The sequence below is a fragment of the Serinus canaria genome, chromosome 13 (assembly GCF_022539315.1).
Source record: "Serinus canaria isolate serCan28SL12 chromosome 13, serCan2020, whole genome shotgun sequence".
Lineage (NCBI taxonomy): Eukaryota > Metazoa > Chordata > Aves > Passeriformes > Fringillidae > Serinus > Serinus canaria.
Genome location: NC_066327.1, coordinates 11929471 through 11947178, shown reverse-complemented (window position 1 = coordinate 11947178; position 17708 = coordinate 11929471). Strand labels below are relative to the sequence as shown.

The 17708-nt window shown below is 57.6% G+C and overlaps 2 protein-coding genes across 2 annotated transcripts; one reads left to right on the top strand and one right to left on the bottom strand.

Annotated features, from left to right (window-relative positions):
- The first annotated feature begins 1750 nt into the window (after window positions 1-1750).
- CCDC69 (coiled-coil domain containing 69) lies at window positions 1751-10234 on the top strand. Its single transcript, XM_018915500.3, has 9 exons — window positions 1751-1950; window positions 6953-7022; window positions 7162-7316; window positions 7509-7584; window positions 7771-7844; window positions 8066-8167; window positions 8352-8471; window positions 8706-8803; window positions 8961-10234. The coding sequence occupies exons 1-9, from the start codon at window positions 1903-1905 to the stop codon at window positions 9127-9129; spliced, it is 912 nt and encodes a 303-aa protein (XP_018771045.1). The 5' UTR covers window positions 1751-1902; the 3' UTR covers window positions 9130-10234.
- A 154-nt stretch (window positions 10235-10388) lies between these two features.
- On the bottom strand, window positions 10389-17296 carry LOC103817487 (cationic amino acid transporter 2-like). The gene is made up of 13 exons (XM_050979866.1): window positions 17242-17296; window positions 16607-16641; window positions 15756-16128; window positions 15497-15652; window positions 15071-15239; window positions 14693-14829; window positions 14090-14312; window positions 13502-13638; window positions 13058-13160; window positions 12803-12945; window positions 12305-12471; window positions 11639-11747; window positions 10389-11382 (listed from the first exon to the last, which is right to left on the bottom strand). The coding sequence occupies exons 1-13, from the start codon at window positions 17294-17296 to the stop codon at window positions 11228-11230; spliced, it is 1962 nt and encodes a 653-aa protein (XP_050835823.1). The 3' UTR covers window positions 10389-11227.
- Between the last annotated feature and the right edge of the window lie 412 nt (window positions 17297-17708).

The following is a 17708-nucleotide window of genomic DNA, read 5'->3' as shown; positions in this document are numbered from 1 at the left end:
CTGGCTCAATGCCTTAGCCTGATGTGACCAAACAGTTTTTTCTCCACCGTTGTCAAGAGAAATCCTACCTGGAGTCCCACTTTGTGACACAGGGGCATCCCCAAGCACCCCCTCAGCACCCCACAGTTAAAAGCTAAAATTTCCACAAGCACATGTGCAAACTACTGGACCTTTGTGCACCAGCAAGACGTGATGGCAGCTGGACAGACTCCCCACCAGCTGCCCACACAGTTGCTTCTCTTTCCAGCCACGGCCCCAGCGATGCAAATTCAGCCTGGAAATCTGCATGTGCTTTGTGCTTGCCCCTGTAGGCCTTCAGTCTCTGAAGTCTGTACCAGGATTTTTAATTAACCCTGGAGAGGTGGAGACCAGCACCTTGCACTTTTATCCCACAAAGGATCTACTCAGCCCAAATAAGTACTCTCATGCAGGGAAGGAGACTTGCCCCACTCTGAAGTGCTAGAAGAGATAAGAACTGAGACGCTCTTGGTGGTTTCTGAGCAGTGGGAGCAGATGCCAGAAGCTTCTGTGACTCACAAAATTTCACTCAGGTTACACAGCACCCACCCAAGAGAACGCAGGCAACTGGTCCCACCAGTCCCCAGGAGACTTGGGGCAGCATGGGCCTGCCCCTCGCCTTCCCCACCCTCCCATCCAAGTGGTATTTCACAATTTCCTCCTGTGCCAGAGTTACCAGGGCAAGAAAAACACCTCCAAATTGAACGTGACAGGACGACCAGGCACCTCCACTCCCTCGCCGCCCAGGCAAAATGCCAAAGTGTTGGCATCCCCAGAGCCGCAGGCTGCTTGGACTTCTCCCAGGGGATATTTGGAAAATGTCAGAATAGAAACTTGTTGACAAAAAACTTGCAATGTTTCCATACAGGCACAGCCTCGTGACCAGGTTCAAACACTCCAATTTCAGCAATTCTGGGTAGCACCAATGGGTTTTCAGGTCAAAATGTGTGGTCATTCAGGAATGTATAAAAATATAATTTTAAAAAAGCATTTTAAAAATATCATCAAAATCAAAACATTTGGAAAAACCTGCTTTTCCTCACATTATTTTTCAGATGGGACACTTTCAAATCCATGTGTTTCCCTATGTGTTCAGGACTCACTTCCAAAGTGTAGGATTTCCTGCTGGAAAAGGGCACCCTGGCTCCAGGCCCAGCATTTGGGGTGTTTGGGATGCTCAAGGGAAGAGTTGACAGGATGCAGTCCCTCAGGCAATATGGAAGACACCAAAAGCCCCCTCCAGCCTGCACAACGACCACCAGAGCAGAGCTCCTGCCAAGAATAACACCCCAAACCCACCACTTTTTCACAAGTACCCCCACACAAGCTGAAATTTAATGGGGTAATGGCAAAAGCCTGAGGGATTCTGCTTTCTCACTCTCATCCCTGCTCCTAAGGGGGCTGGGGTGGGTTCAGCACAGTAAGCCCCCGGAGCAGCTGGTCCTGCTCCCACTCTAGCCCTGGTCCAGGGCTCCTGTTCCCCTTTTCCTCTCCCAAGAGAGGACACCTCCAATGCAGGGGTCCGGCTCTCCTTACCCCACACCCACAACGGAGCATCCTCAGTGCAGGGGGCCAGTGGTACAGAGCATTCCCGAAGCACCCCGGCCCAGGGCGGGGACACCCCGGGGTGGAGGGGGCCCAGGGCCAGCCCCGGGGGCGGGCAGGCTGCGGCCGGGGGCCCTGCCCGCGGCTCGGGGGTGCAGAGCACCCTCTCCCGGCGCTGCCTGTCAGCAGCTGCCGGACGGTTTTATTACTTTTTTTTTTTAATTACTTTTTTCTGCCTGCCAGCTGGGGCGGCTCATCCCGTCCCGTCCCTGACCGGTGCCGCTCGCCGGGGGATGCCGCGCCCCGCGCCCCGCGGCTGAGCGGTCCCGCTGGGGCTCCATGGGCTGCACCGGCAGCGCCCTGCGCTGCTGCCCCGTCGGTGTCGAGGTAGCGGCTGCGGGGGCTTTTGGGCTGGGCTTGGGCTGGGCTTGGGCTGGGCTTCTCTCGGAGTCGGGGTTCGCGTGGGGTCGGGTCTCCGTGGGGTCGGGCTGTCGTGGGACCGAGTGCACACGTTGTCGGGGTTCGATGGAGTTGGGGTTCGCGTGGGGCTGATGTTTGCGGGGAGTCCCGCTTGTACTGCTGGGGACCAGGGGTGCTGGGGGCACCCTGCGTGGGTTCCTCGCTGTCCCGGGTAGCGGTGGTGCCGGGCGCTGTGGCTATCCCCTGCTGCGTGGGACCCCACCGGCATTGTGGTGGGGGAGGTGGCAGCGGGGACAATGAAAGTGGCAGCCACCCGCCCTCCTGCATCCTCCTGCACTCTCCTGCACCCCTCCAGGCTCACCCCGCCATCACGGGAATTCTATAGCTAAGGGGGTGCATCATCTGGGATGATGATGCCTGTTGGAAATGCTGGTCCCATAGATGACAGGGATGGGTTCCCCCAGCTAGACCTCTGCCAGCTTCCCACAGCATCCTCCCTCGTCCCAAAGGCTGTGTCCCCTTGTGCTGAAGGCATCGCTCCTGTAGGGGAACACTGCGAGTCCCCTCAGATCTCAGCACGTTGCTCTGTACTGAAGAGCTCTTCAGCAAGGTCTGAAATTATCTGCTGATGGTTATTATCATTATTATTGTTATTATTTGATGTGCTCGTGCTGCCCCAGTGCCTCACCACTGACCTCGGGAGATGTTTTTGCTGTGGGATGTGCTGTGCTTACTGCTGCTGGGTGTTGTGATTGCTGGAGGGTGGCAGGGGAAGGACGGAAGGCAGAAACACCTCGAGGTGCTGCTATGCCCCTGGCACTGGTGGCCCTTTGCAGATCCAGCTGTGAGAGTCTCCACTTGGGACCACAGAACCCACTACAGGATGTGCAGGGAGAGCAGGCACGGGGCTCCCGCAGCCCTGCAGCCAACAAGTGCCTTTATTTACAGCACTTGCAGGCTTGGTCGCTTCTCCACATCATGGAAAAAATCCCACTCTTTGCTATATCATAAGATCAGATATTTCTGGGTTGGTTTTTGACTCTGAGAACTCTCAAGAGCAGGCATAGGACAGGGAGAAACAACAGCCCCAAGGCCCCAGGTGCTGAGAGCCCCACATTTACCGAAAGACGGAAATTTGTCATTTGCCTACAGACGTCTCCCTTCCTGCACTTGCCCGCCCTTGAGCTCCTCTGCTCAGCCCTGTGTCACCAACAGTCATTACCCATAAACAGCCCTGCTGCTGTGACTGAAAGTCATTCTGAAAGAAGCACCTAAAATCCCCATTATGGCTAAAAGGCATAAGGGCAGGCATGGGGCCACTCCTGCCCATGTTCTCATGTCCAGAGTGCCAAAAGGCAGGATGGGAGACCTTCACCTCCCACTGCTGATGGGTGGACTTGCAGAATTGGTCCCTGGAGGTTGCTTGGGGTTAGGGGAGACTTCAAACCCCAGGGACAAGCCCAGCCAGAAGCCATGTGCAGGTCGTGGGGCTGGGGACTCTAATGGGGCTGGGGGCTGCAAAGGCTTTTGAAGCCAGTCCCAGGTTTGAGGTGACCTTGAGGAACTGGTGCTGGGCTGGGTCTGGTGGGTGGATGACATACCAGGAGCCACTGTGTGCCCTGGGGGAGGTGCCTTGGCAGCCTCATCCTTCGCTGGCACCAGTCTGCGGGCAGCAGGGCGATAAGGGAGGCACAGAGAGAACCCAGCCCTGAGCTGTGGGTGCTGCCCCTGGGGTTTCCTTCCCCTTCAGCTCCATCCACCCGTGCTTGGCCACTCATGGTCACCGCTCGCGCTTTGGTCACGCTCCTGGCGTGAGAGAGGCCAAGTTGCCTTCCCAAAAGTCAGGGCTGAAGCTTGGCCGCTTTCCAGGGCTGGGGTGAATTTATTTTGAAGTGCTAGGAACTGTACGTAGCACCAGGAGTCAGGGAAGGGTCAGAATGCAAAGCTCGGGGCTGTCAACAGTGTGAAGTGTTTGACTATGGTCTGCGGCACAGATCTGACTGCAGGAGAGGTGATAATCACCTCCTAACACAACCATCACCATCACTGGAGGAAACACAGCAGCAGGGTTAAAGACAGGTCCCACGGACCCGTGCCAGCATTGCTCTGGCAGCACTGAGCATCTGCTGCAGGTCCTGGGAGGTGTTACACTCATGGACCAAATCCTGGCCCACTTCTCCACAGCCACAAAGCAAAGCCTCCTCCCCAGGAGCAGAGTCTGGATTTCAATACTCATTTCCTGCCTCTTTGTGATTTCCTTTGCTAGTTTGCATGGTTGAATTGCTTAATGTACTTGTAAAACAGGAAAAGAGGAAGAAAAATACAGTCCAAAACCCCACCTCATGCTAAGAGCTGAAGCAGAGGCTGCAGCCACCTCGGCTGCCCACACTGTGCCAGCTGCTCTGCACTGGTACTCCCCACCCCAGAACCCTTGGAGATGACTCAGGTCCTGCTGGAAATCCCTATTAATCCATCCATAAACAGTTCTGCTCCAGAGTATTAGAAATATTTTGTTCTAAGAATGCAGATACTTTTGGTTTTTCATAGCTGGAAGGTATTTTTGGCAGAGGTTTCCAAGAACTTACAGGATAAGCTACGCTGTGGATGGCCCCCACCTGCAGGATGTATCAGGCTGCTGCTTCTCCTGGCCAAAGCTGTTCCAGCTGGAGCAATTCCCAACCTGCTCCTTGCACACACTATGGATTCCAGAATGATTTTCCAGCTCTCCAAAATGCGCCAGGCGATACCAGAGGTTTGGGTGCCACAAAGCTTCTCTGGAAGTGACAGTGGAAAGTCCCTCCATATTTCAGAGCTTTCAGCCAAATTTTGCTATTCACCCCAGAGGCAGTGCTTTTATTCCAAAGGACAATTGAGTGCTTATGACTAAAATTAGCTCTAGATGCTATTTTAATTGCTCCTAAAGGCAGGAAGGTGCCTCACTCCTAGCCTCAGGGCAAGTATTTAGATTTGTCTGTTGATGCTGGTGAACCTGTTGCTCGCTTCACCTATTTCTGAGTTCAGTTCTGGTGTCTCAAATCATCTTCCTTTAGAGGCTGAGGGGCTCTGAGGTCCCATCCTGCTGGCTTTGGGGTGTGGGGGAGAGGTGAAGATTTCCTGGGTGTGTGCTGGGGACATTACCTGTGCTATGGAGGTGACCAGCCCTGGGCTCTCCGTCCTTAGGCATCACTTATGCCAGTGAGCAGGACAAATGCAGCAGAGGTGGTTTGGTTTGGGGGTTTGGGGTCCCTCCTGGAGGTAATAACAGCATCCTGTTCTCAGCTCTGCTGAGATCATCCAAAACCTTTCAGGTGTGTGTCACCCCCCTGTGTCAGGAGGGTCCTTCTACACAACTTTTGCTTTGTTGCAGTGAAAAAAAGGGCAGGATACAGGGTGTGGGGCTAGGGGAGGAGGCTTTTTGGGACTCCTATGATGCCCTCAGGACTACAGAGCCTCGACTATCTCATTCATCTCTCCCCTTGCCCCTGTCCCCTGACTTCAAAACCCATCACAGGACACGGGTACGGTAAATACCAGGGAGATGCACGCTGGCAATGAGGTGTGCCAGGGGACAGGTGGGGATTCCTGGGGACACTTTGCAGTCAGGTGTGCCAGGATTCAGCAGCATTCCAGGGCACCCCACGCTTTCGGGGTGCGCTGCATGGACAAGGAGAACAAGCCTTGTGAACTCTGACTGCCGGGTGCCTCCTCGCCCCCTCGCCTGGGCCACGTTCAACGCCGCGGCTGCTCATGCCATAGAAGGGAAGATAAAGCCTTGGCTTCCCAGAGGCTTGGAGCTCTCCTGCTCTCTGGAACTGCGCCTCCCTCCAGCTCCAGAAGGGGGGCTGCAGGGGAGGCGGAGACAGGGACGGCTGTTTGCTTTCCCTTGCTTTTTCCCAAGCCAGGCTCCCTAATCCGGGCTGGATTTGGCCGCGCCGCTGTGCGGGGCCGAGCCGGGGAGCAGCCGGCCCAGCGGGCAGCAGGGCTGCTCTCCTTAGGGATCGGGATTTTGAGGGACAGCTCTGCCGGGGGCTGAAGAGCAGCACCGTGTCTCCAGGTGAATTTTCTCACCCCTCATGCACCAATGCGATATCCAGAAGCGCATCTCAGTGATGGGCATCAGGGACCAGATTTGTCCTGTGCTGGCGAAGCCGAGCCGTGAGAGCCTGCAAGCTCTGCTTCTATCTTTCAGCAACTGATAAAAATATATCCACTGCTTTTTTTTCTCCCTCTTCTCCCCTCCAAGTGACTAAATTAAACCCATGCAGGGCTGGAAGGCATCCCACGGAGCTGTGTTGCTGGAGGCAGCTCTGGGTTATCTCAGCCCCGTGGCAGCAGCGGGAGCGTGCGGGAGTGCGGGGCTGTGCAACACATTCCTGCGCTCCTGAGGTCATTGCTTGGCCGCCTGCTCCCGCCTGCTGCCAGCCCTGCACAGGGGCTGTATCGCCTCTGATTTATGGTTATTTTTCATTTCTCACTCCTGCTCCAGCTGTGCCAAAGCCCATCTGTCTAAGGCCCTGGCAGAGGCGTGTGTTTGGGGGCTGCAAAGTGCCAGGGACCAGACTGAGCTGAGCATCCCAGGACAGGAGGAGGGTGACAAGGGAGTGCCAAAGCTGGACCCCTGCCAAGGGCTGCCTGCTCTCCCCCACCAGAAGTTTTGTTGCTGGAGCCCATTTTGCACCAGCACCGTATCGGTGAGGGTGGCATCTCCCAGGTTTTCCAGCTGAACGCCACATGGTGATCTGTCTGGGATGCAGGGAATTGGCATGAGCTTGAGGCTGCCTGATGGGCAGTACATGCACACCCATGGGTGCCCAGTGCTGAGAGAGGGCAGGGGGCTGGGGAGGGGCCGCTGCTCCCTGAGGACCTGTGTTTAGCAGAGCTGATGAGGGCTCAGTGCAGGGTGTTCTCTGCCTGCAGCCACCTGCCCCACTCTGTTCCCTCCTGCTCCAGCCCCCTCTCTCTCTGCCAGAGACAGCTAAAAGCCCAGCAGCAGAGGGGATCGGCTTCCCAGGAGCTCCCGACCTTGAAGACACAGAATGGTGAGAAAAAAATGTGTTTTCCCCCTGCTTTGCTTTCTCAGAGTGCCCACGGCACTGGCAGGTTCAGCTGCCCAGGATGTGCAGGCAGCCCAGCCAGTGGGAGGCAGCCAGTGCTGCTTCAGCTGTGTTTGTCCTGCAGCCAATGCCTGCCTGCTTCCTGAGCACGGGGAGAAGGCAGCACGGCCAGAGGAGTGGGCGGAGAGTGCGAGATTCCTCCAAGGCCAGGAGGAGGAGGAGGAGCAGAATGCCGGCCAGGCAGGCACTGCCAGCATCTCCCAGGACATTGAGATCCAGGTGAGCTGGAAGAGCTGGTGCTGCTGGAGGCAGCATCTGGGCATGGAGCATGTCACCAGCCTGGTCTTCCCTGGCACATGCTGGACTCTCCCATTTTTGGGAGAAGGACGGGTCTAAGAAAGGGTGAGGAAGCCCAAAGCAGTGAAGCTCTGCATCCCTTACACTGAGGTATTTCATCCAATTGCTTCCCAGGTGAAAAAGAGAAAAGAACTGGAGCTGAAGGAACAGCTTGATGCCCTGAGGAGAGAGCACACAGAAACCCTGCAAGGTGTGTGCCAGGGCAGTGGGGCTCCCTGCAGCTCTTGTCCCCTCTCCCCACTACTGCCATGTCAGTTTGTCTGCCTGTGGGGTCATGGGGACTCTGTTCCCTGCTCTCCACCTCTATGGGCCTCAGGTGGGGCCAGCTGCCCCAGTGTCCCCATACTGGTGGCACTAAGCTCATGTTCCTCCACAGAGCTCCAGGGAGCACATGAGCAGGAGAAGCTGCTGCTGACAGAGTCCCACCACAGGTCTGAGGCAGCCTTACAGGTACCAGCAGAGAAATCCCTGAGGAGGGGGGCTTGGGAGGGCTTGAGGACCATCTGCTGGTGCCCCACATTCTTCAGTGGCCACCTCAGTCCCTGGTGTGCTTGGGGACTGCACCAGCTCCTCCAACCCTGGTGTTATTTGGGTACCACAGCATAGCAGTCCCCTGGCTCAGAAAGAAATCCCAGACACCTCTCATTCTGCTTTTCCCCTGGTTCTCCTAGGAGAAAATTCAGGCACTGAATTCCCAGCTGAAATCCTTCCAGGACAGGATGAAGCGGGTGGAGGAGTCACTCTTGAGAACAGACTACAAGAAGCACATCCAGGTGCAGGGAGGGTGTCAGGGAGGGGACCTGCTATGGGGTGCTGACCCAGAGCCAAGGGGCCTCCCTGATGGACCCTGGCAGGGGGGGCTGGAACCAGAGGGGAGCACAGAACAGCTGAAGGGGGGAGCAAAGCCTGTCCTGGGGAGGTGTTGAGGTCCCTTGGACACAAGTGATGGCCCTGCAGGAGCACGGGAGCCCCAGCCCCTTCTGGGAGCAGGAGCTGGAGAGCCTGCACTTCGTCATCGAGATGAAGAACGAGTACATCCACGGCCTGGACAAGAAGCTGCTGCACCTGGAGACCGTGGTGGGTTGAAAGGGGGGGTCACCGGTGGGCTTTCCTCTTTTCAGCTCCTCTACCCACCTAAATTCTGCCCAGAAACTGCAACTGGAGCAAAGGTGGATGGAGCCCATTTCCTCTCCTGGCATGGGGACGGGATGGGGGAGCAATGCCACCAGGCCAGCATTTCACCCCAAATGGGGTGGCAGGGGGCTCAGCAGTGCTTCCCATCTCTCTCCTCACCCTCATGCCCCCTTCCAGGAGGAGAGGAACCTTCTGCTGGAGGAGAAGGTGAAAACCCTCCAGCAGGAGAACGAGGACTTGCAAGTTCGCACCCAGAACCACTTGGTCATGGCGAGGTAGGTCCCACCCACCCGGTGCACAGGTGACATCTCCGGTAGGGGGGACAGGTGGCAGTGTGGGAGCACATCGCAGCCCGCGGTGCCGCCGGGTGCTTTGCGGGCTCTCTGCCTGTGCCCTCTGCCTGTGCCCTCAGCCTGTGCCCTCTGCCCGCAGGCAGCTCTCCGAGGAGCTCCAGGCGGCCCGCGGGGCGCTGGAGAAGGAGGCGCAGCTGCTGGATCAGGCTCGCCGGGAGAAGGAGGAGCTGCTGTACCGAGTGCTCAACGCCGGGGACGGCGCCCCCTTCCCCATGGCTACCGGAGAGGTGCCCCTCATCGCCACGTAGCACCGACGGCACCGGGGACTGCCGGGGCTGCCCTGCGAGCCCAGGGCTGCTCTCACAAGTGCCCCGGTCGGAGCAGGGCTCTGGGCTGGCCGAGCCCTCGGTGCACCTCATGGACGGCAGTGATGGAGCATTTCACGGGACATTTACTCCTGCATTTCCCCAGCCCGTGTGGGGCTGCAGAGGGACCCTGGCCTCCCACCCACACATTTCCTGCACCCCTTCCTCTGGTGAGGGGGTGTCTCGGGGTGAACGGGGTCAGCCAGGACACACAGACTTGCTTTGGGTCAGATCTGACCCAGCACTTGGCTCTGAGTATAAACAGCACCGGTGCTGCCCCAGGGCATGAGGACGATGAGGAGGCCACTAGGAAAAGCGCCTGGAGGATGAGGAGGGCACTGGGGACCTGGTGTTAACCTCACAAGGCAGGGCTCCCACTCATGCCCTCCTATTCCCATCACCTCCTCCACCTTCAGCAAATGTCTCCCAGGTACTGCTCTTGCAGCTCAGGCATGTCCCAGCTCTCTGCCACAAAGACCCCAAGCCCTACTTGTCCCTGCTGCCCATCAGCAGCCCCACCAGTCCCATCTTCTGCCCCAAAAGCTGAACAGAGGCTGGAGCTGCACATCAGGGAGCAGAGAGTCCTCCCAGGGGGTGGATGCTTTGGCAGGTCACATCCCTCTGCTTGAGGCAGGGCATCCCCAGCAGGGAAGATGCTGCCAGCATGGCTGTGGCTCAGGGCTGGATGCACACAAGCACTTTCCCCTGGGTGCACGAGTGTGGTGGGAGCCACTGCTCTGGAGCTGTCACAGGCCTGTCCCCTCCCCAGGGCTGTTTAGCCAGAGCTGTAGGTGTGTGTGGGTATGTTTGGGTATGTGTGGGTGTGTGTGGGTGTGTGTGTGCACCAGCCAAGGTGCTGCTGGCTGCAAGGATTACAGATCTGTAAGAAGCAGCAGCCTCAGGAATCCCACGTCAGTGGTTTGGGGGACTGGTGCAGGAGGGTCCCAGAGTGGGGCTGTGTGCTCCACACCCCATACAGTGGGAAGAAGGGGAAGGGTGGGAGCTGGCACCACAAAGACTCAACAAGGAAGGTCCAGATGAGGCCCTTAAGGCTGATCCTCATTTTCCTGCTCCTTTTCCTTCATTTCAATGGGCTCCCAGCTCAGGGCAGATCAGGGCCACTGCATCAGCCACTTCCGTCCTTTGTGCTGACCCTAATCAGAAATACAGCAGCTGAACGGGCAGCCAGGAAGGCAACGTGGATGTGGGGCCCAGCTCTGACCCACAAACCTCCATGGGGTGGCCAGAGGGCGAAATGGGGGAGCCTGTTGTGTCAGAACCATGTCCCACCAGGACACCCTCTGCTCCACACATCATCTGTGCCTCCCCCAGGTGTTGTAGCACCAAAGGAGGGGATAGCCCAGCAAATCCTGCCTAGTTATGGCTGAAGGGATCAGGATTTCTGGACAAAGGGATATCAGGCTGGTGGGCTCTGGGATCCTGCTCTGGACACCTGGTACCATGTCCCAGAGCCCCAAAGGCAGATCCTGCGTGGGACTTGGAAGAATGTGCCCTCCTCTGGGAAAGGGGACACTGGGAACTGAGGAGGAGGAATAAATGAGTGCAGAAAAGGACTTGCACACTATGAAGGGGGGAAAGTCTGGACCAGGCAGTACCTTGGCAGTCATGGGGGGGATGATAACAGCTCAGGCTGGGTGCCCAGGTGGAGGGTCAGGGCAGCACAAGAAGCCTCTCCACCTCATTGTGAGCAGCTGAAGGAGCAGGGTGGGCAAGGGCAAGGGGCCTGTGGGGGGCTGCAGGGAGAGGTTTCAAAGGAAAAAAAAAAAAACAAAAACACAGCCCAGTAACAGCAGCAAAACCACTTTTGTGCTTTATCCTCTCCAAAGAGAACTCTGTCTGCAGGGGCTTACTGTGAGGATTTGGGTCGCTCAGGGAGGTTCACCAGACTTGAGGAAGCAGCTCCTGCAGCTCTGGCAGGGCTGGCCCCCTCTGTGGGACAGGACCCACTGCCCAAGGGGCTTCCTTGCCCCCTCAGCACAGGATGGAGGGAGCCAGACACTCAGGAACTTGCCATCCCCTTTTATTGCCCTGGAGCAGATGGGCACAGGGCAGTCCCACAGGGCTCCAGGGCCACTTCCCTGGCTCTGCTTTGGGGCAGCTCCTGGGGACCTGTCCCTTCAGGCCAGTGGCTCTCAGTGCTGTGCCAGATCCCATAGCCAAAGTAAATGAGGAAACCTGGGAAAGGGCAGAATAGGGTGTGTATGGACTGCTTCTCTTCCTTCCCCTCCCAGCCACCAAGTGCTGGCCCCTTCCTTTGGGCCACATGTCAGAGGACACGGTTCTCCCACCACTGCTGGATATCAAAGGCCAGCATCTCCTCCCTCCCCACCACTGCTCAGAGCAACATTAGTGCCACGGGCCCTCAAACCACCAGCACTCCACCCAGAGGGGCTGGTGCCAGCTCTGGGGCCTCGGGAGTGGCTGTGCTTACCCGCAGCCATCCAGAGCAGGTACCGCAGCCAGGGGGCCGCGCTGAGCCGGGCCAGCAGCACAGCGTTGATGCAGATGCTGAGGAGAGGCAGGAAGGGCAGGCAGGGAACCTGCAGGGAGCACAAGGGTAAAAATTCCACCGCTGAATTCAGCTCTTTGCTGCTTTGGCTGGTTGTCCACAGGCAAGGGGAAGCCCAGCCCGGCTGTGAGGCTCAGAGATCCAAGCTGGGACTGCAGCCTGTGCTGGAGAGGGATGCTTGTGGAGGGTGTTTTGGTTGACAGGTCCTGCACTGGGGCAGGAGGTCTTGCAGGATTTGAGGTGAGAGGCAGCAAAGCACCCGTAAAAGTAAGCCAAGGTGTTCAGGCCAGATATCTTTTTACTGAAGAGCAGCTCTGGTTCCTCAGCAGGCACTGGGCTCAGCTTCCCCCTTCAGCCCTCAGGTCATGGGGGGAAGAACCCTCATGGTCCCTATGAAAAACCCCACAAGATACATGCTGCCTCCAGCAGTACCTTATTAATGTGGACGCAGCAAAGATGTGCCTGACCTACAGCTGAGGGAGCACCCCCAAATGGCCCCCTTTCCCCACAAGGCTGCAGCACTTGGTGCTCTCTCTGCCCCAGGCCCTTCTTCCTGGGTACATCCCGAGGGTTGGGCTGGGTGCTTACCATGAAGGAGGCTTTGTCCTGGCTCTGAGGCTGCCTCCAGACGAGAAGAGCTGCTGCCAGGATCCCCAGGAGAAGCAGGGCCAGAGCTGTGATGCACCAGGCACCCCCAGCCCACAGGCAGGGCAGCCCAGCAGTGCTCACCCAGCTCAGGGCACAGGCCAGGGCGGCTGCAGAGGGACCACAGTGTCAGGGCAGCTTCCCTGAGCTGGGCCATCCCTCTGCCAGGCTGCCATAGGGGGACAAACCACAACAAGGGGACATGGCTGGGTGGATTCTCATGGGGGGTTTAGCTTTTCTCTCCAGTCTGGGAGGTTTCCTGAGGTCCTGCTGGGGCAGCCAGCTGTGTGGCAGTGGGGTGAGAGCAGGAAGGAGCCAGGCAGCCCCTGCATCTGCTGCTGGGTGGTTTCCACCCAGCCAGCCCTTGCTACAGCAGGGATGTCCCCCATGGGTCCCCCCAGGCCAGCTCCCTTAGAGCCCATCCATCATTCCCAGACACACCTGCAGCTGTCAGAGCCCAGACCACCAGAGCAGAGGAGCGAGGGGTGGGATGGGGGGGTGGCTGGACCAGGTGGTTCCACCATGGCTGCACAGCTGGGACCTTCCCCACAGGAGTGTCCCGAGGGCTGGGCTCAGGCCGATACCTGAGGAGCAGACACTGGATGTCAATGCACATAAACCTGCACCTGCCTTGTCCCAGGCATGGCCCACATCAGAAGGTGGGTGAGCCCTGTCCCCTGTCCCCAGCAGTCTCACCTGAGCAGCAGCACACAGCCAGCCACCATGGAGTAGGCCAGCAGTGTGCCAATGGACATGGTGTCAACCAGGGCTTTCAGGTCGAAGAGAAGGGCCAGGACAGCTGTGGGGAAGAGAAGCCCGTCCAGCCTCTGAGCAGAGCTGGCAGTGCTGCTGTGCCCACCTCAGTCACACTCTCCTGACACCCACTGCAACAGAACCTCAGTGGACTGGTGGTGCTTTGGTCACTAGTACAAAGCACCCTGTCACCTCCTGCCTGGCAGTGCAGAGAGGCTGAACCAGAGCCTGAGACACCATCGAGGCCAAATGGTCCTCACCCACTATGAGGAGATCTGTCTCTGTGTGAAGAGACATGGCTCAAAAACAGCTGCAGTCAAGCTAGAGGGAAGGAGGACACCCACCAAGGCCTGCTCACAGTTAAGGGTAACCCAAGCACTCACCCACCTGCCACTCCTCCAGACACCAGAGTTGCCACCACCGGGCACTGATGGCGATTGACTTTGGCCAGAGGTTGGAAGAGGAGCCCGTCTCGAGCCATTGCATACAGGATCCTTGGCATGGGGAACATCGAGCCCAGGAGGCTGCATGAGACAGGGAGGAGAGGGGGGAGAAGAGAGGAGGAATCCAGCAGGTGCCATCCTGCCTTTTGCCCCTCCAAGGGAGATCCCATTGATCTGTATGGCCAAGACCATCAAGACCATCTAACAAATCACCTTCCTCACCATCAGATGAGGGATGGTGTCAGGGAAGAGAAGTCTGCAGTTACCTGTGCATGCCAGAACACTCCAGCCCACTCTTGTGGACATAGTGCCACCTGGCCACTTCCTTCAGTGGCATGCCAACAGGCTTGGCTGCTCTCCCTGATCAGGAAGGGCCAGGGTGGGAACACCAGGGTTTGTGTGGAAGGGATTTTGGCCAAGCAGGAAAGGCAAGGAGGAATCCAGGAGGAAGGGGTTGGGGATATCTCCTGGATGTGTTCAGCTCCAGTACCTGCTCTGAACCACAGGAATGCCATCAGAGGATGCCCCTCACCTGGTGGAAAGGGCACACAGTGACCCCACAGCCACGGCATACTTTGCACTGCTCCAGCCAATGTACTCAAAAGCCACTGGCAGTGGGCTCGTGGTGTCCAGGAGGTAGTAGGGCATCATCAGGGTGAGGGCAGCAGACACCCCGAAATAGGCCAGGAAGCAGATGAGAAGGGAGAGAACGATGCCCATGGGGATGGATCTCTGCGGGTCCCTCACTTCTTCCCCTGGGGAGGACAAGCTCAGCTGTAGGAACAGAGGCTCATTTAACATGCATGGCATGCTAAGAGCCCAGCTCAGGCCGGAGAGCAGATCCTATATCCCCCCCAAGAGAGGACACAGAGACCTTCTAGCAAGGACCACTAGATGTTCTGGGCCCCAGGGATATTGGGACAGAGAATGTCTCAGCTCCAGGATTAGCCCGGACATTCCACAAGGACTCTTAGAAAGGGCAGGAGAGAGTGGCTGCAGCACAGAGCTGGGAATGTGCCCATTTCCCAGCCTCACACCAGTTCCCAGGACTGTGGGGAACTGTGGGGAACAGTCACTGCCACAGCCCCCCAGCCTGCAGGGAGGGTCCCACCAGCAGCACCCCCACCTCACTTACCTGTGGTAGCAATGCAGTCAAATCCAACAAAGGCATAGAAACAGGTAGAGGCTCCAGCCAAGGTGCCAGTGAAACCATAGGGCATGAAGCCTCCCACCCCAAAGGCACTGGTCATGTTGCCAGCCATGGACTGGTTCCTGGGGAGGAAGAAGAGTGCAGGGGGTCAGAGGAATGGGGTCCCAGGATGGGGTCAAGCTGAACAGTCCATCCAACCCACTCAACCCACAGCATCAACCCAGCAGGACTTAGGACTTTGTCTCTTTGACACATTGCCAACAGAGAGAAAGAGAGAAAGTGGTGTCTCCTGGGATAAAGCACTGGGGTCTGACTCCCCACCCCACTCTGAAGGCAGCACGGGGACAGTGAAGCCACTCATACCCAGCCTCCTGGGCAGCTGTCTGTGGCAGGTCGTCCTCCCTGAGCTTCCAGTTGCTCATGTGGCCTTTGATGAAGCCACTCACTGTGACAAAGAGCAGGACAAGCACGTTGAGAGCTGTGAAAGCTTTGTTTACCATGGTGGACTCCTTCACTCCAAAGGAAAGAAGCGCTGGAGAATAAAAAAATCAAAACTGGATGAGGTCCCTGGATGACACTAGGGTAGACATTCCTGGGGAGGGTGGAAACGGGGGGCAGTTGTAAATTCAGGACAACTTGCAGATTTCCCCAGATTCCCTTTCTATTCTCCATTCTTTGCTCAGGAAAATGGCAAAGCCTCAGAGGGGTCAGCCCCATCCTGAAGAACCCACAGTGGGGTGAGGAGCTCATCCTACCTGATGGACGGTGGCACACGGGGAGGCATCCTACCTGCCAGCAGGACCACCAGGCAAGCAGCAAAGGCATCTGGGTGCTCTGCCAGCCCCACAGAGCTCATGGCTGCATGAGCACCCAAAAACCTCCCCATCTTCTTGCCAAGGAGCTGGTCAAAGGTAGCGCTCCAGGCCCGGGCAACACTGGCAGTACCTGGGGAGAGGTGATGTCTGTGTTCTGGTGGGCCTGTGAGGTCTCAAAGGACACCCAGCAAAGCCACCAACACATGGTGGGGGGGATCAAGAGGGCCTTATACCAATGACATAGGACAGCAGCAGGTTCCAGCCAGCCAGGAAGGCACAGAGCTCGCCCACTGTCACGTAGCTGTAGAGGTAGGCAGAGCCAGCCAGGGGCACACGAGCCCCCAACTCAGCATAGCACAGCCCAGCCAGGGCAGACACCACAGCTGCAATCAGGAAAGAGAGGACGATGCTCGGGCCAGAGCTGGTCTTGGCCACCTCCCCTGCCAGGACGTAGACACCAGCCCCCAGCGTGCTGCCCACTCCCAGGGCAGCCAGATCCACGGTGGAGAGGCAGCGGCGCAGGCTGGAGCCCTCTGGGCCAGCTGGGACTGCCTTCCTGCGGGAGAGCAGCTGGGGAACAGAGCGTAGCTGGACCCAGCACAGCACCTGCAGGACAGGAAAGCAGCAGGCGTGAGGACACTGCTGCCCCACAGCACTGACCACCCTAATGGGACACAAACCCAGCCTCAGTGGTGGTGGTCTTGCAGCTCCCACCATCCACAGTGCTCCTGGACTTGCTGGGTGCTGCCTGCTCTCTGTCTCTGCCAGTAAAACAGCCCATTTTGGAGCAAGGTGGGGCTCAAGCAGCTGTGCTGCTCTCTCATCCCCAATGACAAGTGGAGCTATGCATGGCTGGGGTTTGTTTGGCTCTGTCCAATTTGTGAGAGGGGACACAGACATGTGTTTGACCCCCTGCCAGCTCAGAAAATCCTGTTGCTCCAGCACCCTCAGCAGGGACACACAGTCAGGATTATCCCAGTTTGCCACTGAAAGTATTTGAAATACAGAACCCATGCCAGAGAAGGAAGAATGGGAGATGCTCTGCTCTGGGAAATTGCCTTGGAGTGCACCAGAAAGTACCCACCTGCTCAGCTGGAGATGCTCCCACAGTACCTGTAACTGTGGGTCAATGGCACAGCTCAGGGGGAGACTGGATCCCCTGGGCCATCAGCCTGTGCAGTAGGGCTTTGGTTTCTGGGGGCACCAATGGGGATATCAGCCTGGCAGAAACCCTTAAATCTGTGCTTGGGGGAAGGCGTGCTTGGTGTGGCATGCCTGGGATTTGTGTGTCTTCCCCCATCCTGCACATCCTTTCCCAGGAGCTCCAGGACTGGAGAACCTGCCTTCACATCCCATGGTGCTGCCAGGACCTCCAGGTTACACCACAGAAAAGCAAAAGCCGTGCCACACACTCCAAATGCCAAAATCTGCTACTTCCATGGCTGGAAACCCTGGGCAGTGGCACATCCCTGTGGCACAGGGGACACAGGATCCCTGCTGAGGCATGGAACTGGAGGGGTCAGGGACAGCCCTGCCTGGCACCCAGACCCGCAGGATGAGGTGCTGCTGGTGTAACAGGGAGCTCCAATTCCCAGGACAACTGCTGTGCCCTGGGGGTGAGGATGAGCTGTTCTGCCGCCCCCCAGCAGCTCCCACCCAGTCCCGCCCAGGACACCTCGTCCCGGCGATTTTCCCTTCTCCTGCAAACAAATGACTCACCCCAGCCATTCTTTGCTCCAGCGGCGAGCTGCTGAGGACAACGAGCACCAGGCATGCCCCCCTCACACTCTCCCCTTAAATCCCTTTCGGGAGTACGTTGGCCCTCCCCCCGCTGACCACCGCTCCGGGCTGCACAATGGGAAATCTATGCAGAAATATTTTTCCCACAACGCCTTCCAAATCATACACACACAGCCTGCAATGCTAATAGGCTCAGAGGCATTATTGAGGGAGTTTAATTCACTTTTCCAAGCTCCCTGGGCAGGTGAAAAGGGGAACTCTCTCCCTCTGTCCCTGCTCCTTGCACAAGGACCCACATCTCAGTCTGTGGAGCTGGTATTGGAGGAAATTCAGGCAGAGAGGAGCAGTAACAAGGCTGGGTTGGGGTTTAGGGATGTGTGCACCTACAGCTATGACTGACCCCAGGTACTCCTGGGGAGCACAGAGGGAGGTGAAACGGACTGCAG

Coding starts and splice junctions, on each gene's coding strand:
- CCDC69 (XM_018915500.3), top strand. CDS start 1,903: ATGGGCTGCACCGGCAGCGCCCTGCGCTGCTGCCCCGTCGGTGTCGAG. Junction 7,845..8,065: donor GGTCTGAGGCAGCCTTACAG/GTACCAGCAGAG, acceptor TGGTTCTCCTAG/GAGAAAATTCAGGCACTGAA. Junction 8,472..8,705: donor TGCTGCACCTGGAGACCGTG/GTGGGTTGAAAG, acceptor GCCCCCTTCCAG/GAGGAGAGGAACCTTCTGCT.
- LOC103817487 (XM_050979866.1), bottom strand. CDS start 17,296: ATGCCTGGTGCTCGTTGTCCTCAGCAGCTCGCCGCTGGAGCAAAGAAT. Junction 14,830..15,070: donor ACAGCTGCCCAGGAGGCTGG/GTATGAGTGGCT, acceptor CTTCCTCCCCAG/GAACCAGTCCATGGCTGGCA. Junction 12,472..12,802: donor CTGGGCTCTGACAGCTGCAG/GTGTGTCTGGGA, acceptor GTCCCTCTGCAG/CCGCCCTGGCCTGTGCCCTG.